The sequence below is a fragment of the Heteronotia binoei genome, chromosome 10 (genome assembly GCF_032191835.1).
Source record: "Heteronotia binoei isolate CCM8104 ecotype False Entrance Well chromosome 10, APGP_CSIRO_Hbin_v1, whole genome shotgun sequence".
NCBI classification, from domain to species: domain Eukaryota; kingdom Metazoa; phylum Chordata; class Lepidosauria; order Squamata; family Gekkonidae; genus Heteronotia; species Heteronotia binoei.
Window position 1 is genome coordinate 20,195,807 of NC_083232.1, and position 25,098 is coordinate 20,220,904.

The 25,098-nt window shown below is 43.9% G+C and overlaps 1 protein-coding gene across 1 annotated transcript in view; it reads left to right on the plus strand.

Annotated features, from left to right (window-relative positions):
• Positions 1 to 25,098, plus strand: part of UBE3C (ubiquitin protein ligase E3C) — an 80,037-nt gene that overhangs the window by 39,401 nt on the left and 15,538 nt on the right. Inside the window, exons 16-19 of the mRNA XM_060248062.1 lie at positions 299 to 396; positions 1,552 to 1,684; positions 5,134 to 5,381; positions 23,102 to 23,314. Of these exons, the coding sequence (XP_060104045.1) occupies positions 299 to 396; positions 1,552 to 1,684; positions 5,134 to 5,381; positions 23,102 to 23,314 (692 nt within the window). The remainder of the gene's footprint in view (positions 1 to 298; positions 397 to 1,551; positions 1,685 to 5,133; positions 5,382 to 23,101; positions 23,315 to 25,098) is intronic.

A 25,098-nucleotide genomic window follows, 5' to 3' on the forward strand; every position in this document is an offset into this window, starting at 1 on the left:
TCTTCCCCAACAACAGACACCTTGTGAGGTGGGTGGGGCTGAGAGAGCTCTCCCAGAAGCTGCCTTTCAAGGACAACCTTTGTGAGATCTATGGCTGACCCAAGGCCATTCCAGCAGCTGCAAGTGGAGGAGTGGGGAATCAAACCTGGTTCTCCCAGATAAGAGTTCACGCACTTAACCACTACACCAGTACCAATCTTTATCCTGTATTGGATAGGGCCTTCCCCAGTCAGAGAAGAATGAAAAACGAATAGTGTCGCACTAGTTGTTAAAGCTGCTTTTCTTTTTTAATTAAAAGTGGGCTTGGAACCAGCTCCCCTTTCTGTGTCTGAGGAGCGACAGCTTGCAATATTGACCGAACTACCTTTCGTGGTTCCCTTTGAGGAAAGAGTGAAGGTACTTCTCTTCAGTTCTTGTAATTTTGACAGTAAATGTAAATGAATACATTTTGCTACACAAAGAACTGCACAGGCATTGATGTGTTGTTGCAATTTGGAAATACGAAGGATGTTTCTCTCTGGTCTTGTCATTTTCCTGGTCTCTGGTCTTCCCTTTCCCCCTTTAAAATTGTAAGCACTTGGATTGTTTTATGAGAATGCTTTCAGAGTGTGTTAAATTGTCTTTTAGTTCTGAAGACTTTGGCTAGGATCCAAGGAAATCTTTAGATATATGTAAGTCCCTTGGTATGCACTCTGCAGGGTTTTCAGGTTTTTAATTTTTCTTTTATTTGACTCTTAGTTCCTTAGTGTGCACCAAGGGCTACTCCTGAAATTTCCTTGAATTTTTGCAGTGGCTTGTCTGCAGAAACAGTGGTCTACTGTTGAAAACGGGGAATGTTGTAAGCTCTCGATTAGACATACAAGGTGCTTTGTATACTGGCTGTATCTGACGTCTTGTTAATAATGAAGCATCAAAACTTAATGTAACATGACAAATAGAAGTTAAATTTAGACTGATGTGTTGCATTATGATTCTTATGGCAAATGCTGTGGATATGATATGGAACTGATTTTGAATCTAAGCTGAAGATGGAAACGTTTAAGTGTTTCATAGAGTTTTGCTTGTTTAAAGGGTGCTGATTTTCATATTTCCAGTACAAGAAACACTTTCTGAGGTACCTGTTGGCTCCGTGGCTTCCAGCTAATTAGCAAACTGATTTCCCAGAACTACACTGCCATCACTGTGCACTGGTATCATCAACGAGATGAAACATAGTTTCTCTGGAGAAATAAATCACTGTGTCCCAAAAGGGCAATGATAAATCTAGGGGAAACATGTTGCTTAGCTTAGGTGAGAGACTTATAAATTGTGCAGAATAGAATTATAACTTTAACCTCCATTTCATGACTAGTCAGTTTTGTAGTGCTGGTTATGGTGTGGTACTTTAAGGGGTTCCTTATTCTAACTTGCAGATCTACTTACCTTCAGAAATTCTCCAATCTTATTGTTGTGTAACATAATTTTGAATGCAAGTTCAGGTGTGGGAATGTGAAATATTGGTAATCTATACTTAAATGGAATTTCTTTTTCTCCCTCTCCACCTACTCCAAGATTTTTCAGAGACTGATCTATGCTGACAAACAAGAGGTTCAAGGAGAAGGTCCATTTCTGGATGGAATTAATGTCACTATCCGAAGAAATTACATTTATGAAGATGCATATGATAAACTGTCCCCTGAAAATGGTATAGTTTCTATAAGTTAATGCTATAAAATAAGTAGCTAAAGTTAATATATGTAAATTTTGGTTTTAAAGTTAATATATGTAAATTATGGTTTTATATGTTTTATTGGACTGATTGCGGAGAGGGTGGGATATAAATGGGAAGTAATAAATAAATAACTAATTACATCAGTTGTCCTGGGATTATAAAGCTAAAAATCATGTTTGTGCATGGAAAATTGTGAGCTAGTTTTGGTATCATGTGATAAGGTCCTCTAAAGAGCTGTGCAGTTCAGGCTGTAATTCATAATTGCAACCTTATAAAGAGAATTGTTTAATTCCATACCTGGTAGTGAAGAAGCAGTAACGATACGAGGATTTTTAAAATAGTTTTGATCTTTTTAAAAACCTGTTTTTGTGTTAACTTAGTTGGAGTTCCTTGTATGTGGAAGAATAAACCATTCTCATGTGCTCCCTCTTGAGCTCTCATTAAAAAAAAATCAGTATACCACTGTGGTTTCCCCACACAATAGATTGCAATAAAAAAGGCCAACGCCATACAGGGAATTATTAGGAAGGGAATCGGAAACAAATCAGCCAGTATCATAATGCCCCTGTGTAAATAGATGGTGCAGCCTCATTTGGAATACTGTGTACAATTTTCTGGTCACCGCACCTCAAAAAGGATATTATAGCATTGGGAAAAGTGCAGAAAAGGGCAACTAGAATGATTAAAGGGAGGGTTGGAACACTTTCCGTGTGAAGAAAGGTTAAAACGCTTGGGGCTCTTTAGCGTGAAGAAACACCGACTGCGGGGTGACATGATAGAGTTTTACAAGATTATGCATGGGATGGAGAAAGTAGAGAAAAAAGTACTTTTCTCCCTTTCTTACAATATAAGAATTCGTGGGCATTCGATGAAATTGCTGAGCAGTCAGGTTAAAACGGATAAAAGGAAGTAACATGTGGAATTCACTGCCACAGGAGGAGGTGGCGGCTACAAGCATAGCCAGCTTTAAGAGGGGATTGGATGAAAATATGGTCCATCAGTGGCTATTAGCCACAGTATATATACTGTGTATATATCCTTGTATGTGGAAGAATAAACCATTCTCACGTGCTTCCACATATATATATATATTTGTGTGTGTGTACACACACACACACACATATTGGCCACTGTGTGACACAGAGTTGGACTGGATGGGCCATTGGCTTGATCCAACATGGCTTCTCTTGTTCTTATGATTTTGTAGGATAGCCATTCTCATTCATGGGCATAGCAGTTAGAAAACTCCTGAGGTGAAAAACAGAGTTAGTTTTGAGACTGTAGCTTGAATTTATTTAAATAGGCATAGAAAACAGAATGCAACAAAAAGGAAATACTAGAATTGATCCATACATGAGAAAGATCAGAGCATCTTGCAGTAATCTGGAGGGCGATGGCTAGTCAGACCCTATGCAATGAAGAGTGAGTTGTTTTAAGCTAATATTTCAAGGATACCTTTAAGACCTAAATAGGAATGCATTAATATAACACTGTGGGCTCTCAAATGCAGGGTGGCCAAACTTGCTTAATGTAAGAGCCGCATAGACTAAACATCAGATTTTGAGAGCTGCAAGACATAAATGCCAGATGTTTGAGAGCAGGAAGGAAGGAAAATAGATGGGGAAGTGAGAGGTGGAAAGAAAGCAACTTTAAATGCTGGCTTGGCTTGGAGAAGTGATTTAAAGAGACAAATGCCTTCTTCAAGCTGGCCAATGGGCCATGGGGGCTTCGAGAGCCACGCCATGTTTGTGAAAGAGCCACAGTTTGACCACCCCTGCTCACATGTATATAAAATGCATATAAATGTGTCATGGAACTACTAGTTTCTTTGAAGGCTTTTTCATACTGTCTTTATTGCATCACAGATCCGTGATGAGCACAGGTTTCATGACCGCCACGAGTGGCAAAACTTTCAGTTAGTTTTAAATGCTAATTCAAACAGATAGCAATGGCAGCTTTATTTTAGCAGGTTTATAGGTGCTTTGTTTTCTTTGTCCACAGGTTGTCTCCTTTTTCCTCCATGTAGTGCTTCTGATATTTCGGAGAAACTTAGTACCCATGATGATTGTGATTCTCTTATAGCTGCATGTTATAAGCCTATAGATTTAGCACATGTAGGTTTAGGACCTCCAGCTGTGTACTGTCCTCTCCTCCCCGCCCCACTACCTTAAAGTCAAAAATAGTGTGTAGAAAAAAACCTTGCTTTAAAATGTTCTGAAGTTTTTTAGGGAAAATAGTGGGGAACTTAAATCCAAGCTCTTCTTTGCCTGGGAAATCTGGTTCCAGTATAAATGCCAGATGTGTATTTCTTTGATAGAAAGCAATATAAATGTATTTTACAAAATGTCATATTGTGACAGGCTGCCAAGAACTTTCAAGTGAGAATTCAGGCATTTGTGCTTGGAAGCAACCTGCTGGTGGGAAAGGTGAGATCTAGTATAGTGTGAAAGATCAGATAAACATGGACGCCCTGCTCAGTCTTTACTAGGTGAGAGGGGAAAATAATTTGTCAGTGGCAAAGCTTTATTTTCCGTTCTCTAAATAAATTTCGGCAGGTAGGAGGAAAAAAAGGGTCAGGGAACTGTAAAAACAGCAGAGCCATATTAATTGAGTGACTCACAGCTAATTAGGGAAAGAGGTTCTGCAGTTCTGAAAGAGAGAGTGAATGGTAGTTTATACAGAACAGATACGCATGAACTGTATGTTGTGGCTGCTTTGAATTTTACCTGCATAGAAACTGTCCTGCTTGACGAGGTCTGATGCAGGTGTATCTAATGCAGGTTTTTCTGCTTGGCAAGTTTAATGGAAGTTGTATTGACTTGGTAACAGTACTCTTGTTTATGTGGTGGATGACTCATAAAATGGAAACCAACAAGAAACAATGTGTAAGAATTACAGCTCTGTCCAATCACTAAGATGGCACAGTGTGAATCTGTTTTTATTTATTTAAAATATATATCCGGCAAATCTGTAGCATGGTTTGCAAAAGAACTGAGCAGCAACAATTAAACAGAAGATAGCCACAGGAAACAAACAACTAAACAGAAGACAGCCATAGAAAACAAGCAGCTGTTTGGTATGAGTGAGAAAGCATTATCTATGAGAGAAGCCCATTGGTAAAGGAATCTTAACTTCCCTCCTGAATTGCCAGCCTTATATTAGCTTGCCTCAAGCTTCCATAAGCTTAGAGTAGTGACTGAAAAGGTGCTATCTTGTGTTGGCCCCTACTGTACAGGGGAGATAGGCAGAGAAGGCTTTCTGCTTCTAGTCATAAGATTGAGCACATGGAATCTGGGTTACTTATTTTGCTAACCCTTTAGGCACATAACCATTTGTGATCTCTTTGGAACATTGTTATTTATATGCAGATGGGTGTGCTTGCAAATTCTTACGCAACCTCTCCCTCTCCCCATTTTCTCCAGAACCCGACTTGAAAAAACGGATCCGTGTTCATTTACTAAATGCCCACGGTCTGGATGAAGCTGGTATCGATGGTGGAGGAATATTCAGAGAATTTCTGAATGAACTGCTAAAATCAGGGTTTAATCCTAACCAGGGCTTTTTTAAGACCACTAATGAAGGACTGCTTTACCCTAACCCTGCTGCACAGATGCTTGTTGGAGATTCTTATGCAAGGCACTACTATTTCCTTGGGAGAATGCTTGGAAAGGTAAACAAAAAAATTACATACTATAAAAATGTGTAGATGTGATAGAAATGGGAGATGACAGCAGGTTTGGTATAAACTGTGTTCCCATTTGAGGAGAATAACATCTTCACTGGTTGGCAGTGTAAAATTTTAACAGGTTTTGTTTTGCAGAGTGCGGACATGTAACTGTATTCAGAGTTCCTGTGGTTACTTAAAGCTCCATCTTTTAAATGGGAATATGTACATATTCGTCCAGGATAGCTCTGATGAGTTTTTAGTTTTACTCACTACATGTTTAAATTGTTGTGCAAATCTTTGTGCATGATTTTCTGAAAAGTAAGTGTGTCTAGATAGATCATAGATCCAGGAGCTGAAGATCACAGTGTAGATACTTCTATATTGGGCAGATTGTTTTATTGCCTGAATTGTCAGGCTGATGGAAAACCCCAGTGGTGGTTGGTAGAATTCAGAATTCTCTGATATGGTTTCATACATGGGTTCTCAGTCCTGGTTATTCAGAACCCACACAGCAACTCAGATAGCACCATGTGTAAAAGGCGAGTTTAAGGCTGGTTTTTACATTACCTTTTTAAGGTGCACGTCTAAGGCTGCTGTTCAGAACTAGTTTTGCAAGGATTTGCCCAATAAATTTTCACTTCTGCTCATCCATTTTGAGTCTTTGCTTCTCCTTCAGGTTTTTCCATGCAAGACCCCACCGTAGGTGCTTAAGTACCCACTACCTCTGACACCTTGGGAGTGCTTACTTGAGATCAGGGAAATTGTTTGCACTTACCAAAGCATTAGCTGCACAAAGCTGTTATCCTGTGCCTGAACATTGAAGTGCAAAGGAAGAAAAACAGCTTTCCTTTGGGTTAGGAAAAGCCAAATAACTTTGCTGTACTTATATTTTGAAACCCAAAGGAACTGGCTGCTTGTCACTTTGAAAGCAGAAAAATATTGCTGTTTGTATTCTGTGTTTGCACAAGGAACAAAATGACTGTGTTACTTAATAATTAGCTGTACCCAGGTGCAGAAACACCCTTTAACTGGCATGTTTAGAAAGCTGATGAATTCAACAGCAAGATAAGGCACAGCCTTCCTATTCAGTCCCTGCCAGGATTGCGGTTTTAGTCGAAGACCTCATTGAAAACTCATCCATTTATAAAAATGCTTCCATTTTTCCGATTTGCAAATAACTTTTGAAATGCAGTAGTAGGTTAATAAAAGCCTTTGTGTAAATAGATTGCATATGCTGGAAAGGAAGCAGTCTGGCATCCGCAGCAATTTTTTATTTGAATAAACCAAAATGCAAAGAGTTTTGCCACTAAGAACTCTGTTTATACATTTCAGCGGTATCAGAAAACAAATATATTAAAATCACATAATTTATATACATCTGTATGTGTTCAGATAGCCTTTCAGAGGGGTGGTTCAAGTATGCTTTGATCGGTGTTAGAAATCTTCCATAGAAAAAATATTTTGTCACTTTCATGTATTTTGTGCAGGCACACATGGGACTGCCTCAGAGCAGACCTGCCGTGAAGACGTTTTCTACAAGCTTCTAGAATATTAGGGCTGAAAGCTCTATAGGCTCTGTTCCCACCCTGATGATCACATGATGAGGGGCGAGGAGAGAACTCTTCCCACATTTCTTTTTCTGCCACCACAGAGAAGGGACCTACTATAACTTCATCCGTTCCCTCAGGCAATTTCTTCAAAAATCGTATGTTGTTGGACCACAGATTATCCATATACTACTAGAATGGCGCTCTTTAAGAAATGCTTCACTTGTGGCACCAAAATGGCACAAAGAGATAACCATGACTGGTGCTCATGTGCTTGGGGGAAGGGCACAATACAGCTTCATTTAAGGCATGCAGCCTCTACACCTTGAAAGCAAGGCAAGAAAGGGCTCTTCGCTTCAAGGCTGCCTTGTGGGAGCAGTTTTTTGGGGTTCTAAAAAAATTAGATTCCCCTCAGAAGAAAGCCAGGACCCCCTCAGTGGTCTCTGCCAGCTACTAAATCCCAGCCTGACACTGCGCAAACAACTAAGGCCCTGAGAGCAACTTCCAAAGCACCTATATAAAAAGGCTAGAAGGAAGTCTAAACTTTCATCTTCAGCAGCTACTCAACCCCAGTGTACCAACTCTGACACAACATTAAAGCCACCAATCCAGGATTTAGCACAACACCCGACAATCTGTTTCCCCTTGATGTCGATGGCAAACTCCATTGCCACCACATCGGAAAGACCAAACTTGCCATCAATTTGCACCTTCATCTCAGACCCAACCTTCAGTCTCTCCTGGTCATCTGTCATTGAGATACTCCTCCAAACAAGGAGATCCTGATTCCCTTCGGCATCAGAGTCCAAATCAGCCATGTCAACAATCATCGGAACATAAGAGAAGCCATGTTGGATCAGGCCAATAGCCCATCCAGTCCAACACTCTGTGTCAAAAAAAACAAAACAAACCCGGGCGCCATCAGGAGGTCCATCAGTGAGGCCAGCTCACTTCACTTCTGAAAGCCCTGAACTCCTCCTCTCTCCATGACTTTGAAGGAGTACCAGTCATCTGGCGAAGTTGTCATTGAATTAATCACCCTGGGACAGAGGACTTTGATAAAGAAGCCAGGCAGACCACCACAATGACTAGAAACCATACCACTGTTTACTGATAGGCTTTCCCTGTTTACATAATATTATCTGTGTTTTTCTCCTGAAACTCAATCCCCAGCAGAGCAAACAGTGCACATACTAGACATTAGGAGAGCATTATTATTTTATTTTGATTGTACCTCATCATTTCAAAAAAAGACAGCAATCTCTTTGTTTCAAATGCCAAACAAAGGGAAATCAGAATCGTCGCACACCCTGTCTAGAAGGGTAACAACTCTGATTAAGTTGTCCTGCACTAGAGCAGGTTTCGAGTGCCTGTTTCCCCTGAACGTGTAAGTAACAAGAGGCCAAACCTCCTCAGTGGCCTTTTGATGCAGCCTATACATTAGGAAGATCTACAACCTGGTCTGCTCCATCAACATTAATCAAACACTACTCCAGTGACATAGATTCTAGGAGAGAGGCAGTGGTTAGCAAAGTGGTATTACAATCACTGTTCCATATACCATCCCACACCCTCCTCCGTGGTAAGTGAGCTTGATAATCTCCCCTGTGAGACTGCATAGAAGACACAAAGATGAAAACATGATTGCATTTACCTGTAACTGACGTTCATTGAGTGCCTTCTGTGCAAGCATACATCCCTCCCTCCTTCCCCACGATGGGCTATACTCTGTATTCATAACCTCCATGGTGGCAGAAAGAAGACTGAAGAACAAGTGTTCTCCCTGCCCCACATCACATGATCATTTGGTTGGGAATAGAGCCTGTAGCTCTGTTGTGCTGAGGGGAGTGGGGAGTACTCAGCTCTAAAATTCTAGAAGCTTGTAGAAAACTTCTCCGTGGCAGGCCTGCTCTGAGGCAGTCCCATGTGTGCCTGCACAGAAGACATACAATGAACATCAGTCACAGGTAAGTGCAGCCCTGTTTGCTGGCCTTTTGGAAGCAGCTGTACTTTTCCTTGCCAGTATAGAATAACATCACCCTCCAAAGATCTTCATTCTGATATTTTATCATATACTGCAGGGGCCCCCAACCTTTTTAAGCCTGCGGGCACCTTTGGAATTGGCAGAGAATGGTGGGTGCAGCCACAAAACTGCTGCCGCAGGAAGTGGAGCCAGCCACCAAATGGTACTGCAGCTTACTTTCAGTCACACATTGAAGAAGATGATGATATTGGATTTATATCCATCTCTACACTCTGAATCTCAGAGCGGTCACAATCTCCTTTTACCTTCCCCCCCCCTCCCCCGCCACAACAGACACCCTGTGATGTTAGTGGGGCTGAGAGAGCTCTTCCAGCAGCTGCCAGTGGAGGAGTGGGGAATCAAACCCGGTTCTCCCAGATATGAGTTCACACACTTAACCACTGCACCAAACTGGCTCTCCTTGCACTGTGAAGGCAGCATCTGACAAATCTTGATGTTATCCATTTGGGGAAGGGCAGGATATAAATTTAATTAAAAAATAAAATCAACATCAAAAAAAATCTACACAGAGTATCAAAAGCCTGGCTGGAGAAAACCCCACCTGGCCCCACCCACTTTATAAAAACACTCAGCAGGCACCAGGAAAGGAGTCAGCGGTTGCCATGGTGCCCACGGACACTGTGTTGGGGACCCCAATATACTGATGTCCTCCTGATAACCATCATAACCTTGTGGGGAACAGTTCAAGCATTTTGTGGGGTGGGGGGCTCCTGGTTCCTTAGCAGTCATTAGAGGCTAAAAACCAGCTGTGGAAGCTTTCTTCAGTCTATTTGCATGTGCACTGGGAAAAACCAGCCCTTTTGCAATGTCTGTGTCATTCAGCTGGGAGCAGATGGTTGCAGTCCTATTTCTCAACTGACTGCAGCTTGGAATACGTTTGCAGTGCAATCCTAGAAGTGCATAGCCCTGTTTAGGATGGAACTGTTAGAACGCCAACATGTGAGTTAGAGTAAATGGGGGACAAAGCAGAATTCTGGCCCTGGGCTTTGGGTTTTAGGAGTTGAATTTTGTTGCTGCTACCTGCGGGAGATATCAAAGGAAAATATTAGAGATCTTGACAGCAACGTTTTTAAACTTCCTTTTAAAAAAAATCAAAGAGTTAATGTTAGTAAATGAAGTGGCTCTGCCATTTGCTTCATTTGCTCTAGCAGTTTTTGTTAAAGTCTCAGGTTGTTGTTACTAGCTTAAAGATAAGCACTTCTGTAATATAGTAATTTCCAATTAGATAATGATGCAAAAAAATAACAATTTGATATTTAGTGGAAATGAAGACCATTCTTCAGCTGCCTGCTGATATTAACTTATTTTTATTGTGGTTAACCTAATTGGTGGTAGTATGCTGTGTACTAGTTCTTTTGCATTACCAATTATCTTTTCATTACAAATGCCTAAACTAGTACTAGCATTATAAGTATGTGGGGAGCATTAAAAGACCACTAAAAGTGTGGTATTTTAACACTAAATCTTTGAGGGGGGAAAGATTGTATTGATTGATTGTGATATTTATTGGGTCATAATGCATTTAAATTTTCTTTAATGCATATGTTAGCGATTGTTTACTGTGATAAAGTACAAAAAGGTCCCTGCGAGCAATTCTACATGGAAAGAATTATCTCATGTCAGTGGTCACTTCTCAATTAAAAGTTCCATTAGCAGATGATTCCAGCTTCTGGTTTGTGTACTGATTGCATTTTATAGCTCCTAAATCAGGCTTCTAGACAGGGAATAAATAAACAGTTAAAGTATGTGGTAATGGCATCCTGATCTTTTTTTGCCTTTGGAAACACCTAGGTCCATTTAAGTCAATTAAGTCCAGAATATTTACTGAAATAAATTGTTGTGCTTGAACTCTTACTGAAAATGAATACTTTGCTGATTTGAAACTATTGATTCATCTTGATATGTGTTCTCCCTGGATGCATTAATGATAGTTACCTTCACTCAGTTTCATTGAAATGATTCATGTAAGAAGTATAACTTTGCGTTAATAATTTTCTTTTAAGAGATCATTTTCATTTCTGCATTGCCTCGGCGGGGAGGGCGGGATATAAATATGAAAAATAAATAAGAATTGCCTGCTGCAGGAGAATACATCTGAAAATCACTACTTTCAAATACATAACATATACTGCTTCACTTTGGTCCAATATACTACATTGGTGTTTACTGGAACTTTTTGTATACAAAGTATAAAATGTGACTTCTACCTGAGAGATGAGCATATTGGGTTCATCTACAGCCCAGAGTCCTACCATGTCTGCCTAAAGAGTTCATGAAATTCCCCTGAACATCACAAAAAGATAGGAATTAAATCAGCCATACAATTAAAAAAAACACAATTGGATGTTGTATGGTAACCAGCTACAGAATAAAATAAGAGTCTGACTTAAAATCAATCTGGCAGTAAATGAAATAAAGCACCAATTGAGAGCAGCAACAAGAGAGCTTTAAAATTTGTCCTTCAGCTCTTAGCCTGAGGGTCAGCCTAGATTTAATAAAGGAGGCGGGACTGATTTGCTTTTTTGAAGCCTTTTCTCCTGCTTGTTTTTATTGTATTTTATTGGGTTTTGTTTTTGCATTGTAAGCCATTTTAGGTTCCCACGGAGAGAGAAAAGAGGAATAGAGGTAACCCCCCCCCCCCAATACTCCATCATTAAAAAAATTATCAATTAAATGCCATGTCTAAAAGGAATGTACCTAGTCCCTCAAACTATGCAGGCTAGGTGCTACCACAGAGAAGATGCTTTCCTTACCTTACTCAAGAAAGTGGGAACTCATAGAAGAGGACCGAAATTTTTAACTGGCAGGAAGAAACTGATATGGGAGAAATTGATCTCTTAAGTATTCTGGTTCCAGACCATTTGAGGTCTTTAACTGTAGTAACCAAAATTTTGAATTGGGCTAGAAGTGCAGAGCCACCCATTAAAGCTGTTTCAACGCTGGCAAAACATGATCTGTCGAACCAGTTGCATACTGTAGCACCTGAATTGTTTTCAAGGGCAGTCTCTCATCAAGTTTACTGCAGTAGCCCAGTCTGGATGTGATCACTGTGTGAATAGCTTATCCAGGTCCTGGCTATAAAGGAAAGGCTGTGCTAGCTGAGACTGGGAAAAGGCACAATAGGTCTCAGAAGGGGTTTGAGCCTCCATCTTAGGTCCAGATCTAAAAACTCTCAAGCTGCACACTACTCCTTTAGAGGGAGTACAACCCATCCAGAACAGGCTGCCTCTATAAACCTCCATTGGCATTGTAAGTGACTAATAACTTCTGGATTGACAATTTATCAGTCCTCATCCAACCCAGTACTGGCTCCAGGCCCTTGTTCAAAATATCTACCATCTCATCTAATTCAAATGAAAAGGAGAAGGAGAAGTTAGGTGACATCAGCTTATTGGTAACACCATGCTCCAGATGTCGAGAAGACCTTTCCCTGTGGCTTCGTGTATCTATTTTAAATAGTTTAGGATCCAGAATAGAGCCATGTGGAAGGCCTAGTTATCCATCTGAAGGGAAGGACTGTGGAATCACAGCGGGGGTCTTTCCTCCCCATCTCAGTCGAACTGGAAGGATGTAAGTAGTATTGAAGGCTAATTGAGAATTCCAAGCAGGTCTCTTGGCAAAGGGTGACATGGGCATTTTCTGTACCAAAAACTGGACCTTAGTATTCTTTAGTGTTTTGCTGTAACATCAGTGAGTAATGGTAACAGTTTCTGTGGTGTAAGGGAACAAATAATGTGTGTGCAGTGTGAATATTTTAAGAGTATTTTTATTTGAATATTTTTATTTTAGCTGGTCTTTTACCATCTTTTCCATCTCTGGAGGGATGCTTCGGTCATCTATAATAGAACTCAAATTAAATGGGCAAGAAAGAAGCTTATCAATTTTCTTTACAGTGGGGAATGTGTGTACTGCTTCTGGAAGTCATTGATTCGAGGGTTCCTCTTTTGACAAGTGTTGTTTACAAGGCCAAGAAATTCCAACTTTGTCGCGTAGTTATCTCAAATCACTGAATTCTTGTAGTGCTGTAACATCACTGCATCTGTTTTTACATGCATAGCCTTAGAGACCTTTCAAGATCCCCTGTTATTCAGAGGGCCCTTTTAAATACTCATCCCAGCCTTGATCTCGGTTTGCTTCATCTTCTACCATTAGATTGTGTGGCATTTCTTTCTTATTCTGACATACTATAGTTTTCAACTGTTTTGTTTTAACCATCTCTTCAGCCAGCACTTATCGTGAACTGAGCACTGCAGACAGTGGTTGAACAGTGTACCGATTTCAATGTGTGTGTTTTAGAGTATTGTATATTGGCACCATGTGCTTAACAGTTCTTGCTATGCGTGTTATCTTTTGGTTCTTTTGAACTGCAGGATTTGAGAGTAAATCAGGTAAATACTTCAGTGTGAAAAAACACAGGCTTCAAAATAAATTCCACTGGTTTCAGTGGCTTGTGTGCTATGGATTATTTCCCCTTCCGGAAAAGATTTCTCGTTTTTTTTCACCACCTCTCTCTTCCACAGTCCCCAGATGCCCTTGGAAATGCTGCTCCTAGGGCACATGGGTCCACCAGGAGTGGACTGAGAGTTGGTTGAAGATCTCCAGCGGGGACTTCCCACAAAATTGCCCCCCCCTCATACCGTGGAAACTTTCTGTGGGATCCAACCCTATGTAATTTATTTTAAATAAACTTTAGTTTGCAGCCTTGGGTATACTCAATAGTCCCCATTGGATTATACACAGACAATTGAGCCCAGCCATATTGTGAGCACACCTGGCAGCTTAGGTGCTGTGGGATCCTGTGGTTGCACAAGAACTGGCAATGTTGCTGCTTCCATTGGAAGGAAGCAGGAAAGTGAGCCTGTGGATTGTGGCAGTGAATTCTTGATCTTCTTCGTGGTCTCTGTGCCTCACACTCATGGGATAGTGCGCCTGCGCCGATCCCCGAATCGGTATCTGAAAAAGCCCGGGATTTTTCCGCGCTCGGCGCCAATGAGCATGCGCAAGCGACCCACTGCGCATGCCCACCAGCGCCCGCGCGGCAATCCCGCCAGTTCCTTTCTGACCGCTGCGCTGAGAGGTTTACCTTTCCGTTTCCCCGGTCGGTGAGAAGTTTTTTGGCTTCGCCTTTTCTTCTCGTTCTAGCCCGTTTACCGTTGTTGTTTAGTAGTTAGTTGTAGTTCATAGTTGTTAGTTAGTTAGTTAAAAAAAAAAAAAAAAAAGCGTTTTGTGTTCGCCCGCCGGACGGCCCTTTGGGGCGCTTCGCCCGCGCTTTTCCCCCACTCCTCTTTTTCTCTCTCAGATTGTTCTGGGGAGTTTTTTTGCGGCTACTTTCTATGGAAAGTCGCTGGGGGTTTTTCAAACGCTGTCGTGCGTGTGGGAAGAAGATCGCCCCTCCAGACGGTCATTCCCTGTGTCTACTGTGCCTGGGAGAGGCCCACCGAGTAGACTCGTGCCCGCATTGTCTCCGCTTTTCGAAGCAGACGAGGAAGAACCGGGCGGCTCGATTATCTGCGGCACTGATCGAATCGACGCTTACACCCCATCGACCGATGGAGGTATCGGCACCGAAGTCGTCCGAAACCCCGGCCCTGGAGCTCGCATCGGTCGATGCGGCTCCGATACGGACTTTGGACTTGCCGGAAGAGCGTGGCTCCACGAAACGTTCCCTTGAGGGCTCGGTGGATACGCCCGCTAAAAAGCGCCAGGAGGACTCGGGGACCCGACCTCCGAAAAAGGCGAAGTCGAAGGAGAAGCGAAAGCGACCCCGCACTCCTTCCCCATCGGGCGGTGCGTCGACATCGACGTCGACAAAACCTCCGAAAAAACCTCGGACGCCTCCGCGCCGTAGCCCAGCTGACCAGCAGCGCCTGTCGGCGTCGGAACAAGAGCCGGAAATCGACTTAACCCAACGGTCTTCGTCTTCGGGCTCCCGTCGTCGCTCCGAAAGCGAATCGGCCTCGGAGGTTGATGCGTCGGCACCGGTGATCGACCCACCATTCAAGCCCCGAGTCAGGCGAGACACATTCTATCCTCCTCAACGCTTCCCGATACCACCGTGGGAGCAACGCAGGTGGCAGCCTCCCTACTCCCGGTATGAGACCTGTCGTTGGTACCCGGACGACTACCACGATTGGGAGCAAGCATCCCAATTTTCATCGGTGTCGAGGGTATCCCATCGGTCTCGGAAGGCCTCTGCGTCGGCGTCGGTTCCCCCGGATCGACAGTTGGTTCCGGTAGATGTGGATCGAAGACCACCGATCCTTCCACCGCGAGAATCGACCCCGATGCTCTCGGAGCACTCCACACACAAGGACTCCTCGTCGTCGGAGTCGGAGAGTGAAGTTCAGGGATTGGAGCCTTCACCGGGTTCCCAGACGGCCGAGGATCTCCCGATCTCGCCGTCGGAGGATCTGAAGTCCTATGGGGACCTTGTGAAGCGGATTGCCGCCACCCTCAAGCTGCCTGTGACGCAACCGGAGCCAGTAGTGGACGACAATGTGTTCGATATAATGCAAAGGAACACATCCACTGCGGTTGCCCTGCCAGTGACCAAGGTGATCCTCCAGGTGGTCAAAGAGCCTTGGGCGCGACCCTCCTCGACGCCAGTCTCATCGAAACGGCTGGACCATATGTATAGGGTCCAAGAGACTGGGGCTGAGTTCTTGTTCACCCATCCGCGACCGAACTCGGTGGTCGTCTCCTCCTCTTCGAAGGCAAGGAAGGTCCACTCCTCCCCACCGGACAAAGAAGGGAGGAAGATTGATGGAATGGGCCGCAAGGTCTACTCCGCGGGGGCACTCGGCATAAAGGTGTCTAACTATGCCGCCTGCATGGCTAGATATCAGTATGCCGTGTGGGAACAACTTTCCCCCTTCCTTTCCTCGTTAACTGAGGAAAAGAGGGCTGCTGCAACCAGGCTACAAAAAGAAGGTCTCGCTGTGGCCAGACAACAACTGGCCGCAGCAAAACATATGGTTGAAGCCTCGGCCAAACAGATTACGTCTGCAGTCTGTATCCGACGGCACTCCTGGCTCAGGTCTACCACGCTCCACCAGGACACTAAGACCTTCATCGAAGATCTGCCGTTTGAGGGTGACGGGCTCTTCAGCACCACAACTGACTCGGCGCTGCAAGAGTTCGACAAGAGTGTCAAAACCTCTAAGAACTTGGGTGTCCAATCTGCTCCTAAGGCTTCCAAATCCAAGCAATGGTCCAAACCCTGGACCAAGAAGCCTTATCAGAAGTTCTCTCCGGAGCAATGGCGTCCTCGCCCTGCCCAGTCCGAGCGATCACCTTACTCGGGTAACGGCAGGAACCGTTATGGATCACAACCGCCCAGCAAGTCGAAGGGGGTTCGCTCCCAGAAGCAGGGGGTTTGACTTCTTCCAAGCACGCGTCGTCGTCCCCGTTGGGAATTCATCCATCCGCCTACGCCCTTTCCTGCCTGCCTGGGAGTTGATCTCCACAGACAGGTGGGCTCTGTCCATCATAGAAGAGGGCTACAAAATAGAGTTTGTTCAGACCCCAAACCAGTCCGTGGTAGTCACCACTCCCCCTTCCCCACCTCTGCTGGCGGAGGTGAACAACCTCCTACAGAAACAAGCCATAGAGGTAGTTCCACCGGAGGCCAGGATGGGAGGCTTCTACTCCCGGTACTTTCTGGTTCCCAAAAGGGACGGGGGCCTAAGGCCTATCATGGACCTTCGGAGTCTGAACAAATTTATTCTGTACCAGAAGTTCAGAATGGCTACGCTGCAAACAATCCTGCCCCTCATCAATCAGGGAGACTGGATGGCGACCCTGGACCTCAAGGATGCTTATTTTCATGTCAGCATCCATCCCGCGTTCAGGCGTTTCCTACGGTTTGCAGTGGGTGCTCGTCACTTCCAATTCAGGGCCCTGCCGTTTGGACTGTCTACTGCTCCTCGGGTGTTCACGAAGCTGATGAGTGTGGTGGCTGCCCATCTTCGTCTGCAGGGAGTCGTTGTCTTCCCATACATCGACGACTGGCTTCTTGTGGCGAAGTCGAGGGAGAGTCTAACAACCCACATCGCTACCACTCTGCGTCTTCTTGGCACCCTGGGGCTGCAAGTCAACCTGGAGAAATCCCATCTCACTCCCTCAAAGACAGTTCAATTCATAGGGGCTCTGTTGGACACTCAACAACATCGAGCATTCCTCCCTTCGCAGAGAGCGAAGGACATCATCAATCTGGTGCAGCTACTTCAAAGGCGGCGGTGGGGCACGGCTCAGCAGCTCCAGCGGATGCTGGGGTTGATGGCCGCGACGACAAGCGTGCTACGTTTCGCAAGACTGCACATGAGAGGCCTACAGATTTGGTTCTTGCGCCACTTTCGGCCTCTCAGAGACTCACCTCGAAAGAGGTTCACCATTCCACCCGGGACTCTCCGCTCCCTGCAATGGTGGGGAACAGAGAGCAACATCCGTCAAGGGGCCCCTTTTCATCTGCCGACCCCTACAGTAACCATCGCTACCGATGCCTCCATGTGGGGGTGGGGAGCCCACCTGGAGGAGCTGTGTGTGGGAGGCAAGTGGCCACCGAAACTGAGCCGGTGCCATATAAACTACCTAGAACTGCTAGCAGTTCACTTTGCCCTTCGATCGTTCCGTCCACTGCTGGTGGGACAGACTGTGGCATTGCTTACGGACAATACCACTGCCCTGTGCTATATAAACAGACAGGGGGGGACAGTGTCTCGCAGGCTATGCTCACTGGCGATGGATCTCTGGGAGGAGTGTCTCCAGTGGGACATTTTTGTAAAAGCTACACATCTGCCGGGGGTCCTCAACATACAGGCGGACTCTCTCAGCAGGGGTGGAGCCTCCCCACACGAATGGGAACTGCACTGGAGGTTCCTAGAGCCGGTGTTCCAACTCTGGGGCTACCCACAGCTGGATGCTTTCGCCACAGCGCAGAACAAGAAGTGCCCATTGTTCTGTGCCAGGGGAGGTGCGGATCCGGCTTCCTTGGGAGACGGACTTCTACTTCGGTGGGAGGGCTGGTTCCTGTACATGTTCCCGCCCTTACCTTTGCTAACGAGGGTGGTCCACAAGTTAGTGCAGGAGAAGCCACGTTGCATTCTGGTGACCCCGTGGTGGCCCCGTCAGGGCTGGTTCTCGATTCTGCTCCAGCAGTCGAGGGGGACCTTTTACCAGTTCCCGGCAGAACCGGACCTGTTGTCGGCCCAGGGAGGGCACGTGCTCCATCACAACGTGCCGCACCTGAAGCTGACAGCGTGGTTCATCGACCACTAGACTTCTCCACCAGGGTTCAACAAGTGCTCCAGAGTAGCAGGAAACCTTCCACCCGTGCCTCTTACGAGAGGAAGTGGAAAAAGTTCAGTGACTTTGTGGTTGACTCTCCAATGTCACCTGACACTGTTGGGCTGCCCACAGTTTTTGAGTTTCTTTTGTCCTTGGTGGATGAGGGGCTGGTATTCTCATCCATTAAGGTCTATTTAGCAGCTATTTCTGCTTTTCATGATTCAGTTGAGGGTTACTCTGTCTTTGCTCACCCGCAGTCCAAGAGATTTATGAAGGGATTGTTCCGCCTTCATCCCCCGTCTAGATCCCCTCCACAGCTGTGGGATTTGACTTTGGTCCTGGACAAGTTGACTCGTCGCCCCTTTGAGCCTATGGCGACATGTTCCCTGCAACTTTTGTCTTGGAAGACTGCATTTTTAGTTGCCATCACTTCGGCACGTCGTGCAGGGGAGCTCACAGCGATGCGGTGTGACTACCCATACCTTGCCTTTAGAGAGGCTGGGGTCTCTCTGGCCCCAGACATTACTTTTCTCCCGAAAGTGGTTTCCCAGTTTCACCTTAACTTAGAGGTTTGGTTGCCCACCTTTTACCCTAGCCCTTCCTCGGATGAGGAACGCAGACTGCACGCGTTAGATGTTAAGCGTGCCCTCCTGTTTTATCTAAACCGTTCACGGGGTTTTCGTACGGACAATCAACTTTTTGTTTCCTACTCTGCCCCAAAGTTAGGGTCCAAAATTTCTTCTCAGAGACTGTCCAAATGGCTCACTGAGACGATCAGACTTTGTTATTTGTTGGCTAAGAAGCCTCTACCTGGACCTGTTCGTGGACACTCCACAAGGGCGATGGCCACGTCGGTGGCATTCCTGAAGGGTGTGTCCCTTTCCGATGTCTGCAAGGCGGCTACCTGGTCTTCTCCGCATGCCTTCATGAAGCACTACGCGCTGGACGTGCATGCTCAGCAGAGGACTCGGTTGGGAGCTGCGGTGTTGCAAGCTGTTTCTTCAGGCTGACCGTCTTCCCGCCTCCAGGTATGCTTTGCTTGCTAATCTCCCATGAGTGTGAGGCACAGAGACCACGAAGAAGATAGACAGGTTGCTTACCTGTAACTGTAGATCTTCGAGTGGTCATCTGTGCATTCACACTACCCGCCCTCCTTCCCCGCTGCTGACGGTCTCTCTTCAGTAAAGGGGCTTTCAGCGGTCAGGGAGGAACTGGCGGGATTGCCGCGCGGGCGCTGGTGGGCATGCGCAGTGGGTCGCTTGCGCATGCTCATTGGCGCCGAGCGCGGAAAAATCCCGGGCTTTTTCAGATACCGATTCGGGGATCGGCGCAGGCGCACTATCCCATGAGTGTGAATGCACAGATGACCACTCGAAGATCTACAGTTACAGGTAAGCAACCTGTCTTTTCCATTGCAGGAATGTAAACTGAGGTCCCTTTTGCTTTGTTAATTGGAAGGTTGTAGAAAAATGTGGGTTTGACTAGGATTTAGGAACTCTCAGGCGTTTGGGCTTGTGTACGTGCACTCTGCAATACATGGCTTATTATAATTTGCCACCTGGAAAGGGCAGAGCTCAGCGTGCTTAACTTATCAGCGAGTGATTGTGGTTTGAGAAATGTTTGCTACAAAACTTAGCTTTTACTCTAATTGGAATATTAACAATTCATCGTACCTTGTTTATAAATGTTTCATTTTTCCTTTTATATTTGGCTACAGGGAACCATAGTAGTTAAAATTATAACCAAGATTGCACAATCAAGGTGGCTTGAAAATGCTTTATATAGTTTTTAGATTAAGTTCTAAATGTTTGCGGTAGAGGTACCTGAAGATTGATAGTGATGCATTTGAAAAGCATTATTTTTTTATTGATTCTTAATGTAGTAAATTACTAAAGTTATTTGGCAGCAAACAGAAATGGCCTGTGATGTTGTTCACATTTATTCTCTTGATAGCACCACAATTTGCATTAATTGCATTGCTAGTGCACTCACTTATATTAAAAGGCTTCTACTATAATTAATCCTTTTTATTTCAAATCATTTTGGCACAATTTCCAGCAATAAACACTCATAAAAGACAGACACTTGAAAAATAACATGCAGGTTCCTTCAATATACCTATTGCTATTTTCCCTTGACAAGAAGTTATTGATAGGCTTCTAGGAGCCAGTGTTACATGTGGCTAAGAATTTAGACTCCTATGAAAAATGGTAAGTGGATTATTTTGCATAAAAAATAGACAGTTCTTGAATCTGTGTAATTAACCTGTGTTTAGAAACTACCTTGATTTATGCCTACATTTGTATTTCAGTTGCATACATTATGGAAATTTAATTTATAATCCATTTAGCTGATGTGATCATAGTGTTTAGAGCCATCATTTATTAGTGCTTGTATATTAAATGCTTTAAAGGCTTAAACCTGACTTGCATTTGTGTAAAAAAGGGGGGGGGGAATCTTTTGTGTATTTGTACTTGGTGAGTCATAGATGAAATTCCACTTTAAATTCAGGTAGCTTTGATACAGTTAACAAATTAGTTGCAGGGGTTGTTACTAATTTTGGACAGCAAACAGTGACCTTATAGATTGCAAATTAATGATTTACACTGCAAGTTTACTTTTTGAATTCAGCTGCCCAAATGAAGGTTTCAGCTTCCACACCTTTCCTAAACCATCCAGTTGTGCAAACCCTCTTTGGCTTTGATCTCATTGTTCATACCTGCTAGGTGATATGTCTAAAATGTCATGAAGCTTCTATACACCTCTGGCAGAAAATGGTGACTGGTGGTCTTTGCTGCCTTTCTCTGTTCTGTTCTTCTTCCTGACCATGGATCCACAAAGTGTTGAAATGTTTAGGGCTTGGAGCAATAGAGGATGGCTCTCCTGCTGTTATACTAATTTAAATGGGGTCAGGGATAATTTAATGCAGATGAATCATTGGTGTGTTCCATCATCACAGCATAAATATAGCATAGAACTGAAGAAAACTATAGCAAGACACAGTTTAAACTTCCAGTACGGAACAGAAATGTAGAAATGCTCTGTCTGCCACGCACCAGCAATTAAATTCGCAACTAGTTTAACTTCAAAAGTGCCAATAAACAAATATCGTATGCTGTAAGCATACTTCATCAGACTGATCAGGTCTGATGTCTGCTTAGAGCATACGAAAGCTTACATTCTGAATAAAACTTAGTTGGTCTTAAAAGTGCAACTTTTCTACTGCTTTGTTCTTCTGCTGCTTTAGTTTGCAGAAGAACTTGGAAGATGCTGGATGGTTCTTAACGTGTTTCTAATGCTACCTTTTTACTTGATGATGGAGCAGCTAAGTTTGAAAATGACAGGAGAATGGCCTGCCGGTGGCCATGAGTTCATGGGGAGGGTGAGACTTGGCCCAAGGGCATCGTGGTGTACAACTCCCTTTTTGCCATTCTGCTTCATCACATGTGACATCCTGCTCAGCCATTATAGACTTACTGCTCCTTCAGCTCACCATGCTTAAACTCTAGCCCAAGAAAGCCAGCTTCAATAGCAAGGTCACACATGGCTTCTAAAACGCAGGTTATAGGTTGCATCCATAATTTGTCCGTTTGTCTCTCTGGTAAGCTACTGGGAACAAAAGTGGGGTGTAATAGTAACCCTAAAGGTGGTTTTTGGCTCTCTTGAGGATGTCACAACTCATATTCTCAGGGCTTAGCAAGTCTTATCAAGTGCAGAATTTGGCACAAAGCACAGAATTCAGCATCCTAAAAATCTCTACAGTTCGCACAACCTAGCTGTGAGGATTCATTCGCAATGTGTAGGCTTATCTGGTAGAATCTCCAACCCCCCCCCCCCAAGTTAACTGAATTTTAGAGGGTCAAGATGTCAGTGTTCTCCAGAGCTGCTTTTCTTTTCTTTGTGACTGCCATAAGCAGGTATAATCTACAAAGTAAGCAAACGTGCACATAAACACAATACAGAATTCACCTCTTGTTGGTGCATGGTTTATATGGTTTGTACAGATTATTGGTAGGCTTTTTTAAAGAAGTGAGATCATACATAGTCCTGTTACTTTTGTGACTTCATTGACAGTCACTTCTGATAGAGTACTTGTCAAGACTGTTAAAATTATAAACACCAAAGTAAGATACCCAGATGAGAACTGCTGTCTGATGAATTAAGACCTTTTGCTTGCGTTAGCTAAGAGTAACAGCCCAGGCTAGCACAATCTCATCAGATCTCAGAAGCTTAGCAGGGTCGGCACTTGTTAGTACTTGATGGGGAGACCACCAAGGAAGTCCAGGGTGTTGACTCAGAGGCGGACAATGACAAACTACTTCTGAACATCTCTTGCCTTGAAAACCCTATGAGGCTGCCATAAACTGGCTGCCATTTGATGTCACTTTCCAGCACCAGGAGTAGTTAAGTGTTCTCCCCAGACCACATGGGAAATGTTAATTTATTAAAGCAAGCATGCAGTGTCTTGGCATAATGGCTGCCAGAGTTGTGCAGTGGTTAAGATTTGGAAGGCCTGGGTTTCAGTCCCCACTTTACCATGGAAGCTTGCTGGGTGAACTTGCCCAACGTCCGCACTTCCAGGCTGTCCTGCCTCACAGGATTGTTGTGGTGACAAAACAGCAAGGGAGTGAATATTGTAAACCACTGGGGACAAAAGTAGGGTGTAAATAAATATTTTGGTTATATATAGAGTGGGATGTTATGGAGCCTGAGAAAACTGCCTAGAAATCACCAAACCATAGGTGACATGAGATAAAGAGAAAATTCTGAAATAGTAAAAAAATGCTAAATACTCAGATTTTCTTTCGTATCCAATGATTGAATTTTCAACCATTTCTGTTTTTTAGGCTTTATATGAAAATATGCTTGTTGAGCTTCCATTTGCTAGTTTCTTCCTATCCAAACTGCTGGGGACAAGCGCTGATGTGGATATTCATCACCTGGCTTCTCTGGATCCTGAAATGTACAAAAATTTGCTTTTCCTCAAGAGCTATGAAGGGGACGTGGAGGAACTTGGCCTGAACTTTACGGTGGTGAATAATGACTTGGGGGAGGCACAGGTAAGCTTCCCAGGTCGTCCTTTCCCATTCCTGGTGTGGCTGGTTAGTTATTAATTTTGCTGCAGCATTTGTACTCAGATGCCATGGTGATAAGGCACGCCATGTACAACAACTGCTGCTTGTGAGGCTGGAGCATCAAAGCATCTGGACTCTGACCATTTTGCTTTTGGGTCTGACGCTGACTTTAATGCTGTGAATCAACCAATAATGTGCAGTGAGACTGAAAGCGAGAAATGTGTTGCTTAGCGGCCTCGTTGAAAGAAATATAAACACCTGTAACACTGTGCATGGACCTTACAGTTTGCACTTTAATCAGGAGTATTTACATGTTGGGATATGAAGAAAATATTTATTTACGTGTGACAAGAAAATTGTTTGGGATCTACGTGTTTTTATTCGTGTTTAAAGGTAGAAGGGGGACTTTTTTGTTTTATTTTAATTTCCTGTGTGTTTTTTTTAAGGAAGAAAATGCACAAGTCAAGGGAGCTAGACCCTGCCCCCTCCTTAATTTACTGTGCCTTGTTGCTTTAAGCATATTTCTCTCATTCTGACCCACTTCCAATCTCAGGCCTGTTCAGTTACCTTCAAAAACACATTTGTAGCTGGTGACTCTAAAATGTCCAACATTTGTAGTACGGGATTTGTAGACACAGGAATTTACTAAGGTAGGCAGTTATTTGTGCAGTAGGTAAGGATAAGAAGAAAGAAAATCCCCCAAGCATTATGTTGTAAAAAAGCCCTTAATACACGTGCACTGTGAAGTCATATTGTCCCAGTTAGCAGCCCTGATACGAAAGCCAGTTGTTTGATTTACAAAATACTAATTTAACCATATAGCCCTCTGAAATGAAATTTGTGTACTTCAAGTAGCCAGAATCTCTTGACATCTGTAGTAATTGTCTGTGATTCTTAACATAATGTGATCCCCCCCACCAATTTCTGGGTAAGCCATTTAAATAAACATTATGTTCTTTTACTTAGTTTGGAATCTGCCAACTCACAAGATGGGTATAACCACTATAACTGTTTATTTTTTTCCTATAGGATAACTACCCTGGAGTGGGGAGGAATGCTTTCTAGTGGTACTATTAGCAATCACCCCTTCCAGCACTATGGCCCATTTTTTATTCTATTTTTTCCTTCCTTCCCCTGCTATTCTGAACTAATCACTCCTTCCCAGTGGGCATCCTGATTATGGATCAGTGTGCATCTGGTCTAGTACTCAAAACAGGGTGCAGTTGAAGGTACATACTATTTGAAATAATGAGATTTGTGAGTAAACTGGAATGGAATCTTAAACTATAGCATAGTTGGCATAACTCTTGCCACTTCTGCCGCTCAGAGGGAAAAAAGTTGCTGAAAATGAGAACACTAGATGATGATGATGATGATGATGATGATATTGGATTTATATCCCGCCCTCCACTCTAAAGAGTCTCAGAGCGGCTCACAATCTCCTTTACCTTCCTCCCCTACAACAGACACCCTGTGAGATGGGTGGGGCTGGAGAGGGCTCTCACAGCAGCTGCCCTTTCAAGGACAACCTTTACCAGAGCTATGGCTGACCCAAGGCCATGCTAGCAGGTGCAAGTGGAGGAGTGGGGAATCAAACCCGGTTCTCCCAGATAAGAGTCCACACACTTAACCACTACACCAAACTAGTGATGTCTTCTTCGCATCTGACAAAATCTGAGTTGAGTTTACAACAGCATGTTGCAAATGCTTGCTTTAAATGCCTGCACAAAAACCACATTGTATGTATTTTTGTTCTAGAAATGTGTATC